This window comes from Drosophila nasuta, chromosome X (genome assembly GCF_023558535.2).
Source record: "Drosophila nasuta strain 15112-1781.00 chromosome X, ASM2355853v1, whole genome shotgun sequence".
Classification (NCBI taxonomy): Eukaryota; Metazoa; Arthropoda; class Insecta; order Diptera; family Drosophilidae; genus Drosophila; species Drosophila nasuta.
Genome location: NC_083459.1, coordinates 22716439 through 22734963, shown reverse-complemented (window position 1 = coordinate 22734963; position 18525 = coordinate 22716439). Strand labels below are relative to the sequence as shown.

General features: G+C 36.0%; 2 protein-coding genes across 2 annotated transcripts; one reads left to right on the top strand and one right to left on the bottom strand.

The window, feature by feature from the left end:
• Positions 1–7644: 7644 nt before the first annotated feature.
• LOC132796880 (uncharacterized) lies at positions 7645–10004 on the bottom strand. The gene is made up of 3 exons (XM_060808224.1): positions 9824–10004; positions 9620–9734; positions 7645–7987 (listed from the first exon to the last, which is right to left on the bottom strand). Exons 1-3 carry the CDS (start codon positions 9948–9950, stop codon positions 7837–7839), a joined length of 393 nt encoding a protein of 130 aa, XP_060664207.1. The 5' UTR covers positions 9951–10004; the 3' UTR covers positions 7645–7836.
• Positions 10005–14280: 4276 nt separating this feature from the next.
• LOC132796351 (uncharacterized) lies at positions 14281–16652 on the top strand. Its single transcript, XM_060807495.1, has 3 exons — positions 14281–14875; positions 14999–15131; positions 16368–16652. Exons 1-3 carry the CDS (start codon positions 14692–14694, stop codon positions 16474–16476), a joined length of 426 nt encoding a protein of 141 aa, XP_060663478.1. The 5' UTR covers positions 14281–14691; the 3' UTR covers positions 16477–16652.
• The last annotated feature ends 1873 nt before the right edge of the window (positions 16653–18525 follow it).

The window sequence follows — 18525 nt, the reverse complement described above, 5'->3', positions numbered from 1 at the left end:
TTTTTATAGTATTCAACTTTCCGGATATACTTATTTGCACATTGATGAAGCTCTATTTGATTTGTCCATTATTACATCGACGAGTTCATAAACACTTTAAATTCTATATCGAATTGTTGTGTGAGAATTTCAGTCTCCCCTTCTTAACTTAAGTTAATCAGTTTCATTAGTTATTAAATATACATAATACATTGAATATGTTGTATGAAGTATACGCAATTTGTAGTAGATAAAGTATACGTAGTACATTTCGGATTTGGCTTATTTATTATAAAGTATACGTAGTTTATTTTATGTGTGAAGTATACGTAGTATATGGAGTAAACTTAGTATACGTAGTAGATGAAGTGGTATATGAAGTATACGTAGTATATGAAGTAAACGTAGTATATGAAGTATACGTGGTATATGAATGGCATGTAAAGTGTCTACTGTATTTTTGGCAGATCAAGTATACGTAGTAACATATTAAGTACGCACAGTATATTTCATACATATAAGGAGTATAAGCAGTATATTTTGTACATGCAGTATTTGCAGTATATTTTGTATATGAATTACAAAAAATATACGCAGTGTGTCTAGTGGATAAAGTAGGCAATATGTTTTATATTTGAAATATAAGCAGAATATATTTTTTTATTTGAAATATACAGACTTCACATATTTTAGAGTGCAGTATTTGCAGTATATTTTGGATATGAATTATATGAAGTATAATCAATGTGTTTAGAAGGTAAAACTATAAGCATTTTATTGTATATGAAGTGTACGCAATATATTTAATATATTATATCAATTAATATAGGGCATATGAAGTATACGCAATATATTTTGTATATGCATTATACTCAGTAACAGAGAAAATATACATAGGCACTGTATAAAAGGTTAGTTAGTTTGCTTAGATTAAAATTATTTTGATGAAATTATATTTCAACTGCTCCTTGAATATTTTCCTGACCAAAAAATCTTGAATTACTTTTTTTGGCTGTATTTTTCTCTTACTTGATTTTCCTCAAATTAAATTGCATGCAATTTGCTGCGTCGCTTTAAGCGAGAAATATATGTGTGTGGCCAGTCTTTAAGCATGGTCTATATTATCCGCTTGTTCAACTTTGCGAATTGAAAATGCTCGTAAAGTGCAAATGAGCTTTGAGGCTGAGCAATTAGAAACTGTGTCCAGGCCAACTGGCAAAGGACTTTGCCGTCGACTTTGGCCTAGATTTGTGCTGGACACGTGCCGCGGCTTAGAGACGTCCACGTCGGTCCTTCAGGTCGCTTTTGACTGGGCGTTATTTTAATTTCATTAAAAATTTGCGACTTTATGGTATTGGGAAAAAGTTGTAGCCCGATATTTTATTAAGCTTTTTGTGTGCGTGTGTTTTGTCTCTTTTCTATTTTGCTTTGCTTTGTCTTGAGCTTTCTGGAAAGTTGTCGGATATATTCAAGTACTTTTCTTTTTTTTTTTGGTATTCATTCTTTTTGGCACACAATCGAATTAAATGCGATTTTTTGCCAAAAGGCTTTTCTTTACGCATTTTTGCTGCTATCGCTCTATCGTTTTCTCTCTTTCGCACACTTTGCTCTTCAGTTTGCAGGTGTTAAAGCAATACAAACTAAAGAGCTCAGCGACAGACAACCGAATAATTCGTCTGCATTTTTGCATATGCCTCGACCTCGACCTCAACCTTGCATCGAATCGCATCGCATTGAATCGTATCAAATCGAATCGCATTTCACAAAGCGTCAAAGTTGCCAGGCAACCGCACCCAAAAGGAGGGGGCGTGTGTACAAGGGGGGCGTGCCAAGGGTGCGTGCCGCCTCAATAACAAATTGTAAATAGCGCCGCATAAATCGATTACCGCTCTGCGTCCTTTTCCCTGTGCCTGCAACATAAATAAACCATTTTTAATATGCGCGTAAGCAGTTTTCCCCTCGCATACCCTGTACCAGCAAAGCGTTGATGGGGTATATTAGCTTGCCACCAGTTGAAGTTTGAATGAAACTTATTTTCTTTTGTAATTTGTACATATTCATTTATTTAAATGCAAATTTTGTGTAATTGAAAACAACTTAATATTCAAATAACAAATAAGTAATACAAATTAACTTAAAACATTTAAAATAAATAATAGTACATCAATTAAAAAATGTATAATAAATAGTATGCCATAAAGTGTTAAATATGTCAGCCATAGCAGTCTTTAAATATACCAAATAAATATACAGCTAAGATATGAAAAATATACCGAATGCTATGGATGGTATATATACGTAGTACTAAATTCAAAGTATACCATAGAGTGCAAAATATACCAGACTGTTGGTCAAAACAGTTTAAAAACATACCAAATAAATATACCGAAAATATTCTAAAATATAAATGTATAATAAATAGTAGGTAATAAATCATATCAAATATTAAAGCAAGAATATTATTAAAACTAAAATTTGTCCATTAGTCTTGACATTTTTTGTTACTAAGCCAGCAACAGTTAAAGGGTATATCACCAGTCTGGCATGCCCCACATTGTGCCCAAGATTGTAATGTAGCTGCTTAGCTCGCGTTTGCTTTGCTTTTACTTATTTTCTTTATTTCCTCAACGTAACGCAACGCATCGCATCGCATCGCATTGGGGGCAACTGAAGGTTGTCGTTGAGTTGCCATTGATTTCGCTTGTTGGTTTTTCGGGATGCCACTGGATTTGGTATTTGGTATTGCTGTGTTATTATAAGTATGTATGTGTATGTATGCGTATATCCCATATTCATTCAATCCTTGGGGATGCTAAGAGCAACTCGAGCGCGGCGGCAAGGATTTAATTTTATTACCTTGCCGCGTCTCCTGTTGACTTATTATGCTGATATGATTAAGTGCTGCTGGTTGCCTGAGGTGCTCCTAGCGATGCCTACTCCTTCTCCTCCTCCTCACTCCTCCCGCCTCTTCATTCTTGGCCTAGCTTATGAGCTACCTCAAGTTTCGCTTTTTGCCGCTTGCCGCTTAGTCAGCTGTCTATAAAATCAAAATTGTGGCTTTCGCTGCTTGATGGATGGTTGCCTGATGATGCAGGGCTGCGATGACGAAGCCAGCTTCGGTCAGAGCAAATCATTTCTATATGATGAAATGATTAAAGCATTACTTTTGTATGGCAGAGAAACGACTACAATCTGGTATATTTTGTACTCTATGGTATATTTTAAATGTGATAGTATGTTATATAATTCGGTTTACTTTTGTATTTTTGCGGTGTATAAATTTTGTATATTTTTTTGACTGCTTTTGCATTTTATGGTATATTTTAAATGTATATAGTACTACATGGATATATCAAATATAGCCTTTGGGAAATTGGTATTTTTTTCGGTATATTATATTATATATTCGGTATATTTTTAGACTGCGTACCCATGGTATATTTATTCTATATCGGCATATCAAATATAGCCCTCGGTATATTTTAGGATTTTTATGGTAATTTTTTAATTTAATTAATTTAGTATATTTTTACACTTATTTGTGCCCTTTGGTATTTTTCGAAATTCGAATTCGGCATATTTTTAGACTGCTGTTGTATTCTGTAGTATATTTTAAATGCGGTACTATATCGATATATTATTAGTATTTTGCGGTAAATTAATTTGGTATATTTGTATATTCTTATTGAAAATACAGTTAGAGAGTATCTCACAGTCGAGCACACTTGATATACCAAATATAGTATTCGGTATATTTGAGTATTTATGCGGTATAATTTTGGAATATGGTTATATTGAAAATAGGTAACGGATATATAATATAAGAGTCTAGCCCACTTGATTGTAGTTTTCTTGCTTATTTCATTTGAATCGGAAAACATTTTGGTTGTTGAATTTTTTTCGATGTAGGTTTTAGATAATGTAATTGAAAATGAATGGGCGCGCTAAGTTCATGAAATGCTTTAGTTTATTATATACTCATTTTATATTTTCAGTTTAATAAATAAAACCCAAACCAAAAAGGAAGTCAGCATTTAGTTTGCTGCTGTTGCTAATAAAATTCCATTTTGATGTCATTAAGTTTTATTTTCTTAACATTTTGCGCAAAAAACTTATAAAAGGTGGAAAGCACTTAAAATTTTTGTCCACCCGCAGGTATTATATCTCCTCTTCACTCTTCACTCTCTTTTCTCCCCTGTTTTCTCCCTCAGTTCTCCACTCTCCTCCGTCCTTTCTCCCTCTCTTCTCCCTCAGCATGCTTGAGCTTGCTTGCAGCTCATGTCTCCCTCGCAACTGGCACAATTGATTGAAATTAGATGAGCTTTTCATAATACAAGACTTAAGTCCCACTTTTGGGTGTGTGCTTATGTGTGTGTGTGTGTGCGTGTCCTTGTTGTGCGTGTGCGTTTTTCCATTAAGTCACCTGCTGTCGTTTTCTCTACCTCACGTGGCCACAGCAACAAGCCAGCGACATTGCGAGCTATCCTGCATCCTTGCAGCTGCTGACTGGCTCTCTGACTGACTGACTGACTGACTGATTGACTGACTGACTGACTGACTGACTGACTCCGTTGAAAGTTGTCGTTGTCGTTGCTGCTGCTGGTTTAGGGACAACACGCTAATATCCCTCAAGTTGCCTTCAAATTGGTTATTAAAAGAGAGCCAACTAACTGAAGCCGCGGCACAAATAAATTGAGATGCGGTTATGCCATAAATACGAGCATCAAGCTCAATCTCAAGCTGAAGCTGAATCTCTAGCTTCAAGTCCTTGCCGAGCTCTCAAGCAACTTTAAGAGTCTGCTATCAAAAATGTCCTGCAACTACGTGCATAACTTTGCCTGCAACTTTTACCTGCAGTCTCTCTTCCCTCTCTCTCTCTCTCTCTCTTGTGTGTGTAATTTTACATAAGCAAAGCTTCCTTCGACTCGACTCGACTCGAGTTGCCAAAGAAGTTTACCTAATCAGTTTCAGTTTTCAGCTACAGTTTAAAAAGACATAACATGCAGCAGGCTGTAGTGAGGCTGAAATGAAAAGCAAATTATGTTTTCAGCCCACTTTCACAAGCTCAGCAAAACACTTTTCCCTCAACTTAATCGATTTAGTTTGCATAAAGTTATTGAACACTGAAAATCACACCACGAAAAATACAACTTGTCAGCGAAAGCAGCTTAGAGATTACATAGTAAAAAATAACGTACTGAAATAATGAATAAAATCTTGAATCAAGATTATATGATGTCAAAATTGAATCAAGAAGGTTTATTTTTAAACCAAGATCAAAATTCTACAAAAATTCTAGATTACCCAAACATAAAATTCAAGATTATAATCGTGTTTCAATAATAAAACAACAAAGAAAGCTCGACTGTGAGATACCCGCTACCCATTTTGAATAAAAGCGAAACAGCGCGGAATTATTCTTAGTATATATCAAAATAATATACCTTAAAATACTAAAAATATATCAAGTGGTATATTAGTATAGTATATATCAAAATATACCAAATTGTCACCCAAGGCACTATAAATATATACAAATAAATATACCGCAAAAATACTAAAATATACCAACGGTTGTATTTAGTATATCGATTTGGTACTACATTCAAAATATACTATATAATACGAAATATGTCAGATTATCAGCTAAAGGAGTCTAAAAATATACCAAATTAATATTCCTAAAAAATACGAAAAATATACCAAAAGCCATAATTGGTATATTGATAAAGGATAATATTCAAAATTCACCATAGAGTGAAAAATTTACCAGTTTTTTATTTTTTAAAATATACTAAATTAATTATATACCAAAGGCTGCATTTGGTATATTGATATATTCAAAATATCCCATAGTGTGTAAAATATACCAGAATATCACCCACAGCAACTAAAGAGGCCCTGATTAAGAATAGGGTCGGATTTGTCATCTTCTGCCTTTAACAAACATTTCCTGGAGGCACAAATTTATAATTCCCTTTTTTCCCTGTGAGTTGATATATTGATATACATATATTGATATTAATACATTCATATACCGTAGTGTGCAGAATATAGAGGTAGTAAGTAGTATCATGAATATATACTTTATAGGATAGGCGATATCTTCTGCTCATATTTATAATACCCTTTTACCTTGTGGGTAGAGGGTATAAAAAAAACGCAAGGCGTAATTCGTGCTGCACGTGCATCTTCAGCTTTGACACTTCCACCCTTTTTGGCTGCTTTGATGCCTCTCCAAATTCGCCAATTCTCTAACCGCTGCCTGCCCCACATATTCTGCCCCTGCTCCTGCCTTCATGCCACTCCCCTTTTGGGGGCAAACCAAGCTCGTTCATTATTTCGCACTAATTAACGTTTTGCGACAAAAGGTGAGCTTTATACACGCGAGTATGTAGTTTTTTCTTTTCGTACAATATTATTTTTTTTTTTCGTTTCAACTGCTGCTTCGCAGTTGCAGTTGCAGCTGCACTCCACGTGGGGAGACGTGCCACTTCCAATGGGGCACTTGTGCGGGGCGCGTTAATTGCTGTTTATGAGCGGGCTTCGTCCCGTAATTAAGCAACTTCTTTGCCAGCTGGCAAAAGCGAGAGCGAGAGCAACTGCAGCTAAATATTGTGTGGAAAATATATAAAAGAGATAAAGAACATTCAAAAGTATCTGTTATACAAAACAGAGAGAGAGAGAGAGAGTATCTATAATGGCGAGCAAGTGGCTAGTTATTTTGAGTTATTGTTAGCAATCTTTTACTGAAAGATACTTTTATAAAGAAGAGAATATCTTTTTGAACAACTGTGATATTTGAAAGTATCTATTTTGTAATTGAGTATCTACAACAGGAAGTAGATAAAAGCAGAAGTAGAAGCATCTAAAAGAAGTAGATATTGTAAAGTAGTTAATAATATTGTAAGATGAATTTAAAGACAATCTAGACAATCTGCAAGATACTTTTATGTATTTAAAAGTATTTGATACAATTGTATCCAACAGAGTAAACAAGAAGTAGATATTGTATAGTTATTTCTCATTATTGTAAGACCACCTAAATATTTAAGCAAGCTAAAACATATCTGCAAATCCTAGACAAAAATGCGTTTCAATCTGAATATAAAAAGATATCATTTTGAACAACTGCAATATTTGAAAGTATCTATATTGTAATTGAGTGTCTAAAAGAGAAAGTAGATAAAAGAAGAAGTACATCTAGTTAATGTAGAATGAATATATTAGCAATCTTCTATTGCAAGATACTTTTATACATAGAGATTTAAAGAATGACATTTGAAAGTATCTGCGATATGTGTTACAATTCAGCGTCTAAGAGTGAAAAGAAGATGAAGTTATTGTGTAGTTGCTTAAGGGAATTCAGAATTTACTACTACAGATGTAAACTACAATCTCTGAAGGTCTTTTATCTGCGTTATATAATACCAACTATCTCTAATGCCTAGAGAAAGAGGCGCATTTATGTGCAAGATACATTCATCTGCTACTTTAAATAGTTTTGTATTAGCTGCAAAAATTTAAAGTTGATAATAAATTGATATCTCAAAATATCTACAAAGACGATGCAGCCAAAGAAGATGCAGAAATCTGTTAGATAATGAGGAATAGCTAATTGCACTTTACCGGCTTAGTTATTTGATTGCTTTAAAACAAAAACAATTGTGTTAACCACTCTGGAGACAGAGTATTAAATGGTTGTTATTAAAAATGATAAAAAAAACGAGAAAACGAATTAAAGAGTTTACAAAATGAAAATGTAAAAAATAAATAAGCATAGACTGTGGACGCTTAATCCAACTGGCATCTCTTTTCGAGTGTTTCTCTCTAGCTTCCATCTTCCAGCTTCTTCTTCTACGCTCCCTCGGCGGCGTCTCTCTCGATGTAGTAGGGAATTCCGTTGTCCTGCTTGCACTTGTATCTTAGCTGGCAGCATTCCGGGAACGGTTTCGTGGGATTGATGCGCTCCCCGTGATTGCATTTATCGATGCGCAATTTACCGCAACTACAGCGAGCGAGTGAGAAATGGAAAGAGACAGCGAGATATAGAAAGAGAAGAAAGAGAAGTATACACAAATTTAATGACATACACAGAGAGATAAAATCTAGATTGATAAATTTTGATTTGAGATTTTTGTTTCGATCTTAAAGAATACAATCATGAAGTAAGGTTTTAAGGTTTGAAAAATCTTAAATCAAGATTTTTATACAAAATTTGCAGTTTGAGATTAAAACATCTTATTTTAGGATTATAATCTTGATTCAACAAATTTTCAAGATTTGGCAATTTTGATTTTTTGTAGAATTTCAATATTGATTCAATAATAAACCTTCTTGGTTCAATATTGACATCAAACAATCTTGATTGAACATTTTATTTTTGATTTAGCACGTTTTTTTTCAGTGTACGTTAACATTCCATGTTTGGTTTGGTTTAGAGGAAAGCGGAAGGCCTTCTGTCTCTGAACTTAATATGTCAATTCCTGGCACATTTCTTTACCCTTTCATTCATGGTATTTTAGCAATTCTCGAAGTTCGACTTTGCTTCTTTGATGCACTTTCGTCTGTATCGATTTCGTGTATTGAATTATTATTTCATCTTTGCTAACAGCAATGAAATGAGAGGGAATATATGTTACTCAAGACTCTTTATTTTTATGGACAGTTGCATTTCATTGAATCTCTTAATTAATGAGCAAAGCAATTCCTTTTTTTATATTCATATATTCATTATATATTTCGTTTCTTCACATGCAATATCAAATCATATTTGCGATCATTAGAATTTAGATTTTGTATGATCAATGCATTAATGTGATTCAATTTTTGCAAACAATATTGTTACGTATACTTAATATTTCAGTTCTTTGCAATGTGAAATGAATTTGGTATATTTTGTACTCCATGGTATATTTTGAATGTGCTACTGTAACAGTATACCAAATATAACTTTTAGTATATTTTAATATTTTACGGTATATGAATTTGGTATATTTTTAGACTAATCTGATATATTTTGTACTCTACGGTATATTTTTAATATAAAACTGTATCAATATACCAAATATGACATTTGGTATATTTTTAGTATTGTTGCGGTATATTAATTTACAGTCGAGCACTCTCGACTATACATAGCTGTAATGCTTGTTTTATGTTGTTCTTTCTTGAAGTTTTCACATTGATATATTTCTTATTTAATATTCCTTTTTTAAAAATTATAAACGTGCTTTATAAAGCCGTTTTCTTGAAGTTTTCACTTTGTTGTGCACAAATCTTGAATTCTTTAGTGTCTAATTAAGATGAGCTCAATTGAGAGCTTGCACTTGGGCTTGCACTTCGTATTGCGCCAACTTGCGCAACTTTATCGAGTACACAATAATATTGAACAAAAAAAGAGAACACAAAACTCTGGAATTCGACGTTCGACTTTTGACGTTGTCATCAACGCCCTACGATGACGACGACAACGACGTCGACGTCTCTGTTGTCAGCATTAGCGTTGGCGTCTTATCAGTGCAAAACATTTCGAATGTTTGTGCGTTCTCTGTTCGTCTGTCTGTCCGTCCGTTTGTCTGTCTGTTCGTCTCTCTGTGTGCTGTTCGATTGTCTATTGTGTGCCCATGGCCAGACTCACCCCTCGATAAGTATGGAGCCATCCTCGTGGCACGTCAAACGCTGGCAGGGCGGGATGCCATTGTTGACGCCCAGCTGCAGCACTTCGCTGCGATAAACGCATTTGCCGGGATTCGCTACAGAAGCGGAGAGAGATGAGAGAGGAGAGAGAGAGGCAGTCAGCTTAGTGGTTTTTGGCTGGCAAATCAATCATGTTCGTTCGTACCTGGATCGACGGGAATCAGGGCGCGATAGCCACTCACCTCCGTCATGTGGAGCAGCAGACACAGCGAGAAGCTAGCAAAGATGAGACTCACTGTCGATTTGCTCCCTAAACGTTCCTTCAACAACATATTGTGTGACGCTACGCTTTCGTGTTCGAAACCAAACTGCCAGCCAGCTGTCGCTTTGCGATCTAAAAAACTCGCCAAGTGTCCCACTTGGGAGAACGTCGCGGGAAACGAAGCCAGCGAAAACCGAAGATGCCATCGAAATCATCATCAACATCATCATCGTCATCGTCATCGACATCGACATCTGTGTTATTATTTCGGTCACTTGTTGCTATTGCTATTGCTGTTCTTCTCTGGCTCGTGTTGTTCTCCTTTGTGGCTTAGATTCATCAATTGGTTTGTTTTTCATACACTTCACAGCGCGGATACATTCGCTGCTCACTCAAGATTTTCAATCAAGCTGAAACATATGCCGCATATAAGTTACCCTTCATCAATCAAAGCAATTCTCGCTTGTTGTTGATATGCATTAATCACATGTCAATCAACAACTCATTTAATATACAAGTTTTTTATTCAATTTATATACGTGAAAATCCTTCAATCACGCAAGTATTCATTGATTCAATCAATCATTCAAGTAATCACCCAATCAAATATTAAACTAATTATTGACTCATTCAATGAGTTCTGCAGAGAAAACAACTCTAGTATACATTACAAATTATTTTTTATTAGTTTTAAATGCATCAATCGGACAAGCAATGCTTTCAACCAGTTAATGTTAATTAGTCAAGTAATACTTATTCAGTTAAACATCAGTCAGTCAGTCAATCAATCAATCAGTCAAGCAATACCAAATCAGTTAATCCATCAATAATTCATGCAATGATATCACATTGCAAATGTATGAATTATTTAAACAGTCACGCATTACTTTAAGTCAGATAATGATCAATCAATCCAATGATCAATAATTAAGGTTCCTAAACATCAGTCAGTCAATCAATCAGGAAATACTTATTCAATCAATCAAGCAATGTCAACATTTTGTAAATGCATTAATCAATCAAGCATTACTTTCACTCAATCAAGCATTGGTTTGAATCAGTTAATACGTCAATCATTCAATCAACCAAATGATCAATAATTAATGTTGTATTCACAGTTAATAGTTAATCAGTCAAGCAATACTTAATAAATCAATCAAGTAATGATATCACTTTACAAATTCATCAATCAGTCAATCAACTAACCATTATGTTTTCTCAGTTAATGCATCAAACAATCAATCAGTCAATCATTTCATTAATTTAGTTAATTTCCTTCAGTTAGAAAATCAATGATTGATTGATTGATGTTCTTTTGATATGGTTCAGTCAAGCGTACATCAATCAGTCTGATCGAAGCTTGTAAAATATTTGAGAGTATTCCATGCTCGTCCACACTCGACTTTCGATTTCTTAATTGTTTTCTATATTTTTGTTTTTGTGTTTTTTCCTATTTCCTATTTTATAGTTTCTTGCCTAAGGTTGTGTGTGTGTGTGTGTGTGTGTGTGTGAGTGTGTTGTAGTGTTGCTGCTGTATTGCGTTCTGTTGTTGATTATTATGTATTACTATTTAATTGAAGGCGCACTGTCGGCATCGGTCTCTTGTTGTTGTTTGCTCGGGTCAGCGAGTTTATCATGGACTCGACTCATCCATTGACTCGCCACTTGCTGCTTGCTGTTTGCTGCTTGCCACTTGCCACTTGTGGGATGCTTCTCTGCTGACTCTGTTTTTATTGCTGCGAATTGTATTTAAAATGTTTGCACAATTAAACTCAATAATAATAATAATAATGTCGTTGTCGACAACAACATCTCGATCGACTCTCGAACATTTCGAAGAGTCTAGAAAGCGAAAAGCTTGCGTTGAGCTTGCTCGCTTATGATTTAGTTAGTCGCTGCTATTAAAGCTTAGCTCTGCTTTAGCAAAGCTCTGAATCCAAGACAATCGACAAGCAAATGTTGTGGCAAGCTGCACAATTGAACAGACAGACGAAGAACAAAGGCAGAGAGAGAGTTGGCAACTGATGAAATGTTTACCCTGCTGGCTATTAAATTTTTAATCAAGTTAAAGTGTTGCCAAACACTTCATTCAGCCCGTTGAGCTGCAGTTCCGCTCAACCAGACAGCAAAGAGGGGAGCAAAGAGGGAAGAGTGGGGGAGGAGACAACACTCATGTGTGTGGTTGGTATGTGAAACATGCGTCGCCTTTGTCGCTGTAGCTGTAGCTGAAGCTGAAGCTGAGTTTTCTTCGTGTTAGTTATGCATGCAGTCAGTCAGTCATTCATTCATTCATATATTCATTCAGCGACATTCATTTCATTTCATTGCGTTTCGTTTCATTTCGTTTCTTGCCACTTGCCGCTGCCTTTGCCTTTGCCTTTGCCACACACACATAACCATAACCACATTGTAGAAGCCAACTGACAAACCCGCAAATTTCATCTCTCTCTCTTTCTCTTTCTCTCTCTCTCCCCTCTGCATCTCTTTTCAGCCCTTTGAGTGCCACCAGTCGCCAGTCTTTTGGATCCCTTGTTCATCCTTTCGCTTGAGCTCTGCTTTCTTTTTTTTTTTCTTTTTGTGCCCCTCTTGTGCTCGCTTCAGCTTTTGTGGTAAATTAAATGCAAATAAATTGTCAACTGCAGTTAAATAAATTTTTAATTTATTACACTTTGACTAGCTGCAGCTGTCAACGTCCAACCGAATCTCTATGAAGTTCCCCCAGCCTCATGAATGTGGCGCGTGTCGAGTGTCTTCAAGACATGCTGCAACATGTTCCTTCCTTTCTTCTTCTTTCCCTTCCTCTTCTTCACGCTCTCCATTCGATGTTTAAGTTTGCAGACGGTAGGAAAGGGAGAGCTGCACAAACTTTTCATTTCTCATTTGCGGCAATGTCACAAAGGAGATTTTCATATTCATATTCACGAACTGCATTTCCCTTTAATGCTCTACGATGCTGAAGAACTATCGATAGTAAATCGATAGTAACTTTACTTTCTTTAGCTATCTTGATAAATTATTCAAAAAGCTTTTAACATATGATTGTATATCGATAGTCATGTTATCGTCTCGATAACAAATTCGTGCTTAGCTTTTGTTGACCACGTTGTAATTTTACAGTATTTGCTATTGATAGGTTAACTAAAGCAAGCAGCAACCGATAACATTACATGGCGAACATAAATAAATAATGCTATTTCGATAACAATAAGTTGTTTCCGATAACTGATTAATTCCTATCGATTGTAGAGAGTGGTGATAAGAATAAGTTGTTTCCGATTACTGATTGGTAGTTATCGATTTTAGAGAGAGAATACATCGATCAAATGAACTAATAATCGATAGCAGTGCTTGGTAATATATCGAAATCGATAGGTGAAAGTCAATCGATAACACTATATGCTGAACATCGACAACTAATTCAATTTCGATAACAATTGGCTGCTTCCGATTACTTATTGATAGTTATCGATTGTAGAAAAAGTCGAGAATCGATAATCGAATAACAGTGTTTGGCGATAACATATCGAAATCGATAGTAGTGCCAAAGAAACCCTGACAGTCTGTAACTCTTCTTTCACACTAGGCATAGAATAATCGATACTCGAGTCGAAATCGATGAACATATTTAATAATCGATAATAAAGTTAGGCAATAGAAATTCGTTATCGATAGAAGCATGTTGAGATTAATAGACGAGTAGAAGAAGCACATGTATCTTATTATAGCACTAGGTAAATAATAATCGATAGTCGCGTAGAAATCGATGAATATCATTAATAATCGATAATAGTAGTAGGCAATCGCAATTCGTTATCGATAAAAGTATGTTGAAAGCGAAGTAGTGCAGAAGGAGTAACGATAGCTTGCACATTTGTTTTGCAGACAGCAAAACGAAATTGATGAGACTCGATAACAGTAAGTAGCAATCGATAGTAGGGCGATAAAAGTAGCACGCAAAGTGGCCTTAACACAGTCAGAGCTAAATTTAGATGCCGCGGGCTTCGCATCGGGTGCGTTGACTGCCCCACGATGGGGATGCAACAACCGTAGCAGCAACAGCAACAGAGAGGAGCATAGGGGCAAGAGGAAGGGGAAGAGACGTTGGGGTAATTCACCGTTGTTGATTATTTAAATTAGCGAAATGAGTGACAGACCAGCAGCAAACAAAATGCCGAGTACCGAGTACCGAGTGACCAGAGTACTCTCACTCAAATTGAATAGGTTCATGAATGATGACCGAAAAAAAAGAATAAAAAAATGAATACAAATAGAAATAACAACAAAAAAAAAAAAAAAGGCAAAAAAACAACGGAAAAAAAAAGAATTGTGACCGAAATGTGTAAAAAAGTGAGGAGCAAATTTGAAAGAGCGAATCAAAATCAGAATCGGAGAAGCAGAGAATCAGAGTGGACAACGAGAGCTGCTTGGAGCCAAAACAAATTCACTTTTTCAGAAAATGTATTCAGTGCAGGGGCGACATTCGCAGCGGCAACGAAAGCGACAGCCATAGCACACACATACACACACACACACACACAAAGTAGAGACACACACAAACACACATAGTTAGGGATTTAGGAAAGTGTAGAAAGAAAAACAAGGGAAAAGTGAGTGTACAAAGTGTAAAGTGCAAAGTGCATTTAAGAGGCGACCGCTGAGAAAGCGAAACCGACGAAGACGCGCCGTCCTCAGAGCAGCCAGAGAAAGAGACAGCTAGAGAGAGAAAGAAAGAGACAGACAGATAGTAAAAGAGAGTGAGAGAGAAGGAGAGAGGACGGAGGCGCGCGCGGGGAAAAAACGGCGAAACGGAAATGGCCAAATTAGTGACTTACATCTTCATCGTTAGTTCGCTGATACTTTGGTATCTGCTGCTCTTTGGCGGCTCAAGAGCGGGCGTCAGCTTCGTGCTTGGCGGCGTCGATGCCACCAATGGCCATGGCAGCCAGCTGGAAGGACGAGATTTCCATCATCATGGCGGCAGTCATCACATACGACGTAACGTAGACAGAGAGCGAGAAGCCAAAGTCAAACCCATTTTCAATCAAGCCATCTTTCATCTCCCCCTCTCCCTTCTCTTTCTTTCTCGTTCCCTCCTTTTGTTCTCATTCTCGTTCGCAGGCAACATTAATCACTGCTGGCGACGCTACGATGGCTACAACCTGCAGAACACCATTGTCAACAAGAAGGAGCAGCTAAAGAAACCGTATGGCATACTGTGTAACTTCAAGTGCACTTGGTTCTTTACAATAAAGTAAGCGAATCTCTGTTCGACCCAACAACGCATTCCACACAAACATCAAACATAAAACATTAACTGCCCTACTGCTTTGTATACCCTGCAAATGTTGGGGAGAAGTGTGCTCAAAGAACTGTTAAAAATTTCTCAACGATTCCATTTAATCACTTTTATATAACATTCTCTATCATGACTGCAAATTTCATGACGTCTTTTTTGTCATTTCATCCTCATATCATAACTTATATAGATCATGATAGCAAATCATATTTTCTAGTTCCCGACAATTTTATTCCATTTGTTCATTATTATATGATATCTTCTATAATTGCAAATAATTTTATGAATTTTTATACGGTTTCTTTACAATTTCGTGACTTTTTTTGTTTGGTTCTCATATCACAACTTTTATAGTTCCTGACAATTTCATAACATTTGATCGTGTTTCATTCTCACATACTATTTTCTGTTGCTTCTGACAATCTCATGATATTTATTTGTATTAATTGTATAGTTCCTGATAATTGAATTCATTCTCATATTATATCTTCTCCAATTTCTGAAAATTTCATGACAATCGGCTGACTATCAAGCGATACAATTTCATGTGTTTTATTTAGTTTGGTTCACATATCATTCAAAGTTCTTTACAGTTTCGTGACACTTGCTCGTATTTCTTTCTCATGTTACATCTTTTATAAATTCTAAAAATTTCATGACAATCGGCGGATTATCGAGCGAGTTAGCAAAGTTCTTCTAAAGTTTCTGAAAATGACATCACATTTCTTTTTGTTTCATTTTCATATTACATCTTCTATAGTTCCTGATTATTTCTTGACATTTGATAGTGTTTCATTCTTATATCATATCTTTTGCATTTCCCAAAAATTTCATGATATTTATTAGTGTTTCTTCAGGCTAATAACATATTATATTCTCTATTCAATTTCATGATATTTTTTTGTTTAGTTCGAATACATATGTTTTAAAGTTTCTGAATATTTCATGACTTTTATTTTTGGTAGTATTTCATATCATATTTTCAATAGTTTCTGACAATTTTATGACATTTATTTGCGTTTCATCCTTATATTGTATTTTATACACTTCCTAAAATTTGCATAACTATCGTCTATGTTTCTATGTTTCAAAGTCTCTGAAAATTTAATAGCTCATAATTCTGCACAAAGCAATGATTATTTTTAGGTTTTATTCTTTTCCTATATTCTAATGGCTTTGCATTTCTTGCAGCTTTCCCACTTGCGAATACATTCACGACTACAAGTTATCCTGTGTTCTGTTCACTTCACTGCCGGACTGCACCAATGTCAAGTGCACGCTCTTAAATTACTTTAGCTAGATGAAGCAATCAACATTGTCAACTATTGTACTCAATTTCTATTACAATTTCTAGCTCTTAACTTTAAGTTTAAGTTTGTTTTTTTTTTTGTCTGTGGATGTAATGTTTTTTTTTTTGTGCAGTGTGTTAAGTTAAGTTTATGCTTATCTTTAATTTATATTTAAGTTTATATGATGTGCAGCTAGCGAAAAGAAACTTCTTGTATAATCATTAATAACAACGCGCGGCTTTGTGTTTCATTTGTCACATTGCTGACAGGCTACGTGATGCTCTCTTCAAGTTTTTCAGAATATCTCTCTGGTGTATAATTAAAATCTCAATTGAATACAACAAAAATGCATTGAAATATACCTGTTTGAGTCAGTGATTCATGAATGAGATGACAACGAATGAATTCACAACTCCAATGCTTTGTGAGTGAGAGTATGGAGCGATTCGTTGACTGGATTTACTTGCTCGGCTTCATTGCTCGGCCATCCACAGCACGTAAGCGTGTAGAAAGTACAACAGCGGCGTCTAAGACGTGCCTCGCATCGTGCATTGCATTGCATTGCAGATTGCGTAGTGCGTTTGAGTATTGCGCATACGCCGCGTATGCTTGTTTGTTTGTTTGTTTGTTTGTGCTGCAGCTGCATTCACTTATTCATTCATTTTGCACCAGAGTGGACCATTAAAGTGGCAAACTCCAACTCTCCCTTTCGCACTTTTTTATCTCTCTCTCCTTTTTATACCCGATATCCGAAGGGCAGAAAGGGTATTATAACTTTGTGCCTACAGAAGACACTATGAAGTATGTAAATTCTCGATCAGCCGAATGAAAGTAACAATGTCCAACTGTCCGTATTAATACCTGGATCTCAGAGACTACATCAAATAGACTCTATTTTAAAACTTATAGTATACCAATATACCAAATACAGCCTTTAGTATATTTTTGTATTTTGGTACTATAAGAAATTAACCCTATATTGTAGATTATGGTATATCAATATATAAAATAAAGGCTTTCATATATTTTAGTATATACCAAATATATTTTGCTATTTTTGGGTATATTAACTAGATTTCAGAAAATATAAAAGACGAGCACACTCCACTGTAGCATGCTTCGTAGTTGTTGTAGTCTGTCTGATGGCGTTGGCATTCGCACTTCATGCGAGTCGAGGTGAGGCGAGAGCTTGCTATCAATGCTTGTAGCATGTGCAAGTGGCATTGCCACGCCCAATTACCTCAAACATACGCCCACCTGCCACGCTGTCCAAAAGCAATTCAAAGTTTTTTTCCCTCTGCTCCTTTTTCGCTTTTTCTACCCGTTTGTGCAGTAAACAAATTTGAAGCACTTTGTTAGCTACGTCAGCGCATATACTATATATCAGCTATATATAGTATATATATATGTATAGTATGCCATATATATGGTATGTATGTGTATCTGCTCTCGCTTTAATAGGGGGTCGCGCGTACCTGTGCAAACAGCCGCAAATAAATCGTTCGACATTTATAAGCCAAGTCAAAGTTATGCCAAAGCGTTTGCTGAAATTTGTATAGCGGCGTGGCAAGAGGTGCGCAGGGGCGGAGGGGGGAGGGGCAAACTTTCGGGCCAGGCTAAAAATAAGATAAATTATGTGGCTGTAGTCAATGGAGCTGTTAACTTACGCACCTGCGACTCAGCTCAACTCAACTCAGCTCAACTCAACTCAACTCGACTTGGGAAAGCAACTCGACTGAACTCGAACTCAACCTCCACGTTTAGGCTAAAAAGGGACGTGATGTGGCGAAAGGGTTTTGTGTGTTGCGATTGATTCCACAGCCAGAGCCAACATCCATTTCCATCCTCATTTCCCTTTCACGTTCCCCCCTTCTCCCCAACGCTTGCTTTGCCATTTACACTTTCGCTTCAACACAGCTCGTTTCATTTGTTGTTGTTGTTGCTTTTGTTGCTGCTGTTCTCGCCCTCGTTGCGCACATTTTAGTTCACAGCTCGCAGCTCGCAGTTCTCGGCTCTTATTTTTTTTGGGGTCGCACTTTAATGGAATCAAACGAAATGAC

Bases quoted from the DNA above. Each gene is read 5' to 3' on its own strand.
- LOC132796880 (XM_060808224.1), bottom strand. From the start codon at position 9,950: ATGTTGTTGAAGGAACGTTTAGGGAGCAAATCGACAGTGAGTCTCATC. The intron at 9,735-9,823 runs GTACGAACGAAC...CCGCTTCTGTAG, and splicing joins CCTGATTCCCGTCGATCCAG to CGAATCCCGGCAAATGCGTT. The intron at 7,988-9,619 runs GTGAGTCTGGCC...CGCTCGCTGTAG, and splicing joins GGCTCCATACTTATCGAGGG to TTGCGGTAAATTGCGCATCG.
- LOC132796351 (XM_060807495.1), top strand. From the start codon at position 14,692: ATGGCCAAATTAGTGACTTACATCTTCATCGTTAGTTCGCTGATACTT. The intron at 14,876-14,998 runs GTAACGTAGACA...TCTCGTTCGCAG, and splicing joins CGGCAGTCATCACATACGAC to GCAACATTAATCACTGCTGG. The intron at 15,132-16,367 runs GTAAGCGAATCT...CATTTCTTGCAG, and splicing joins ACTTGGTTCTTTACAATAAA to CTTTCCCACTTGCGAATACA.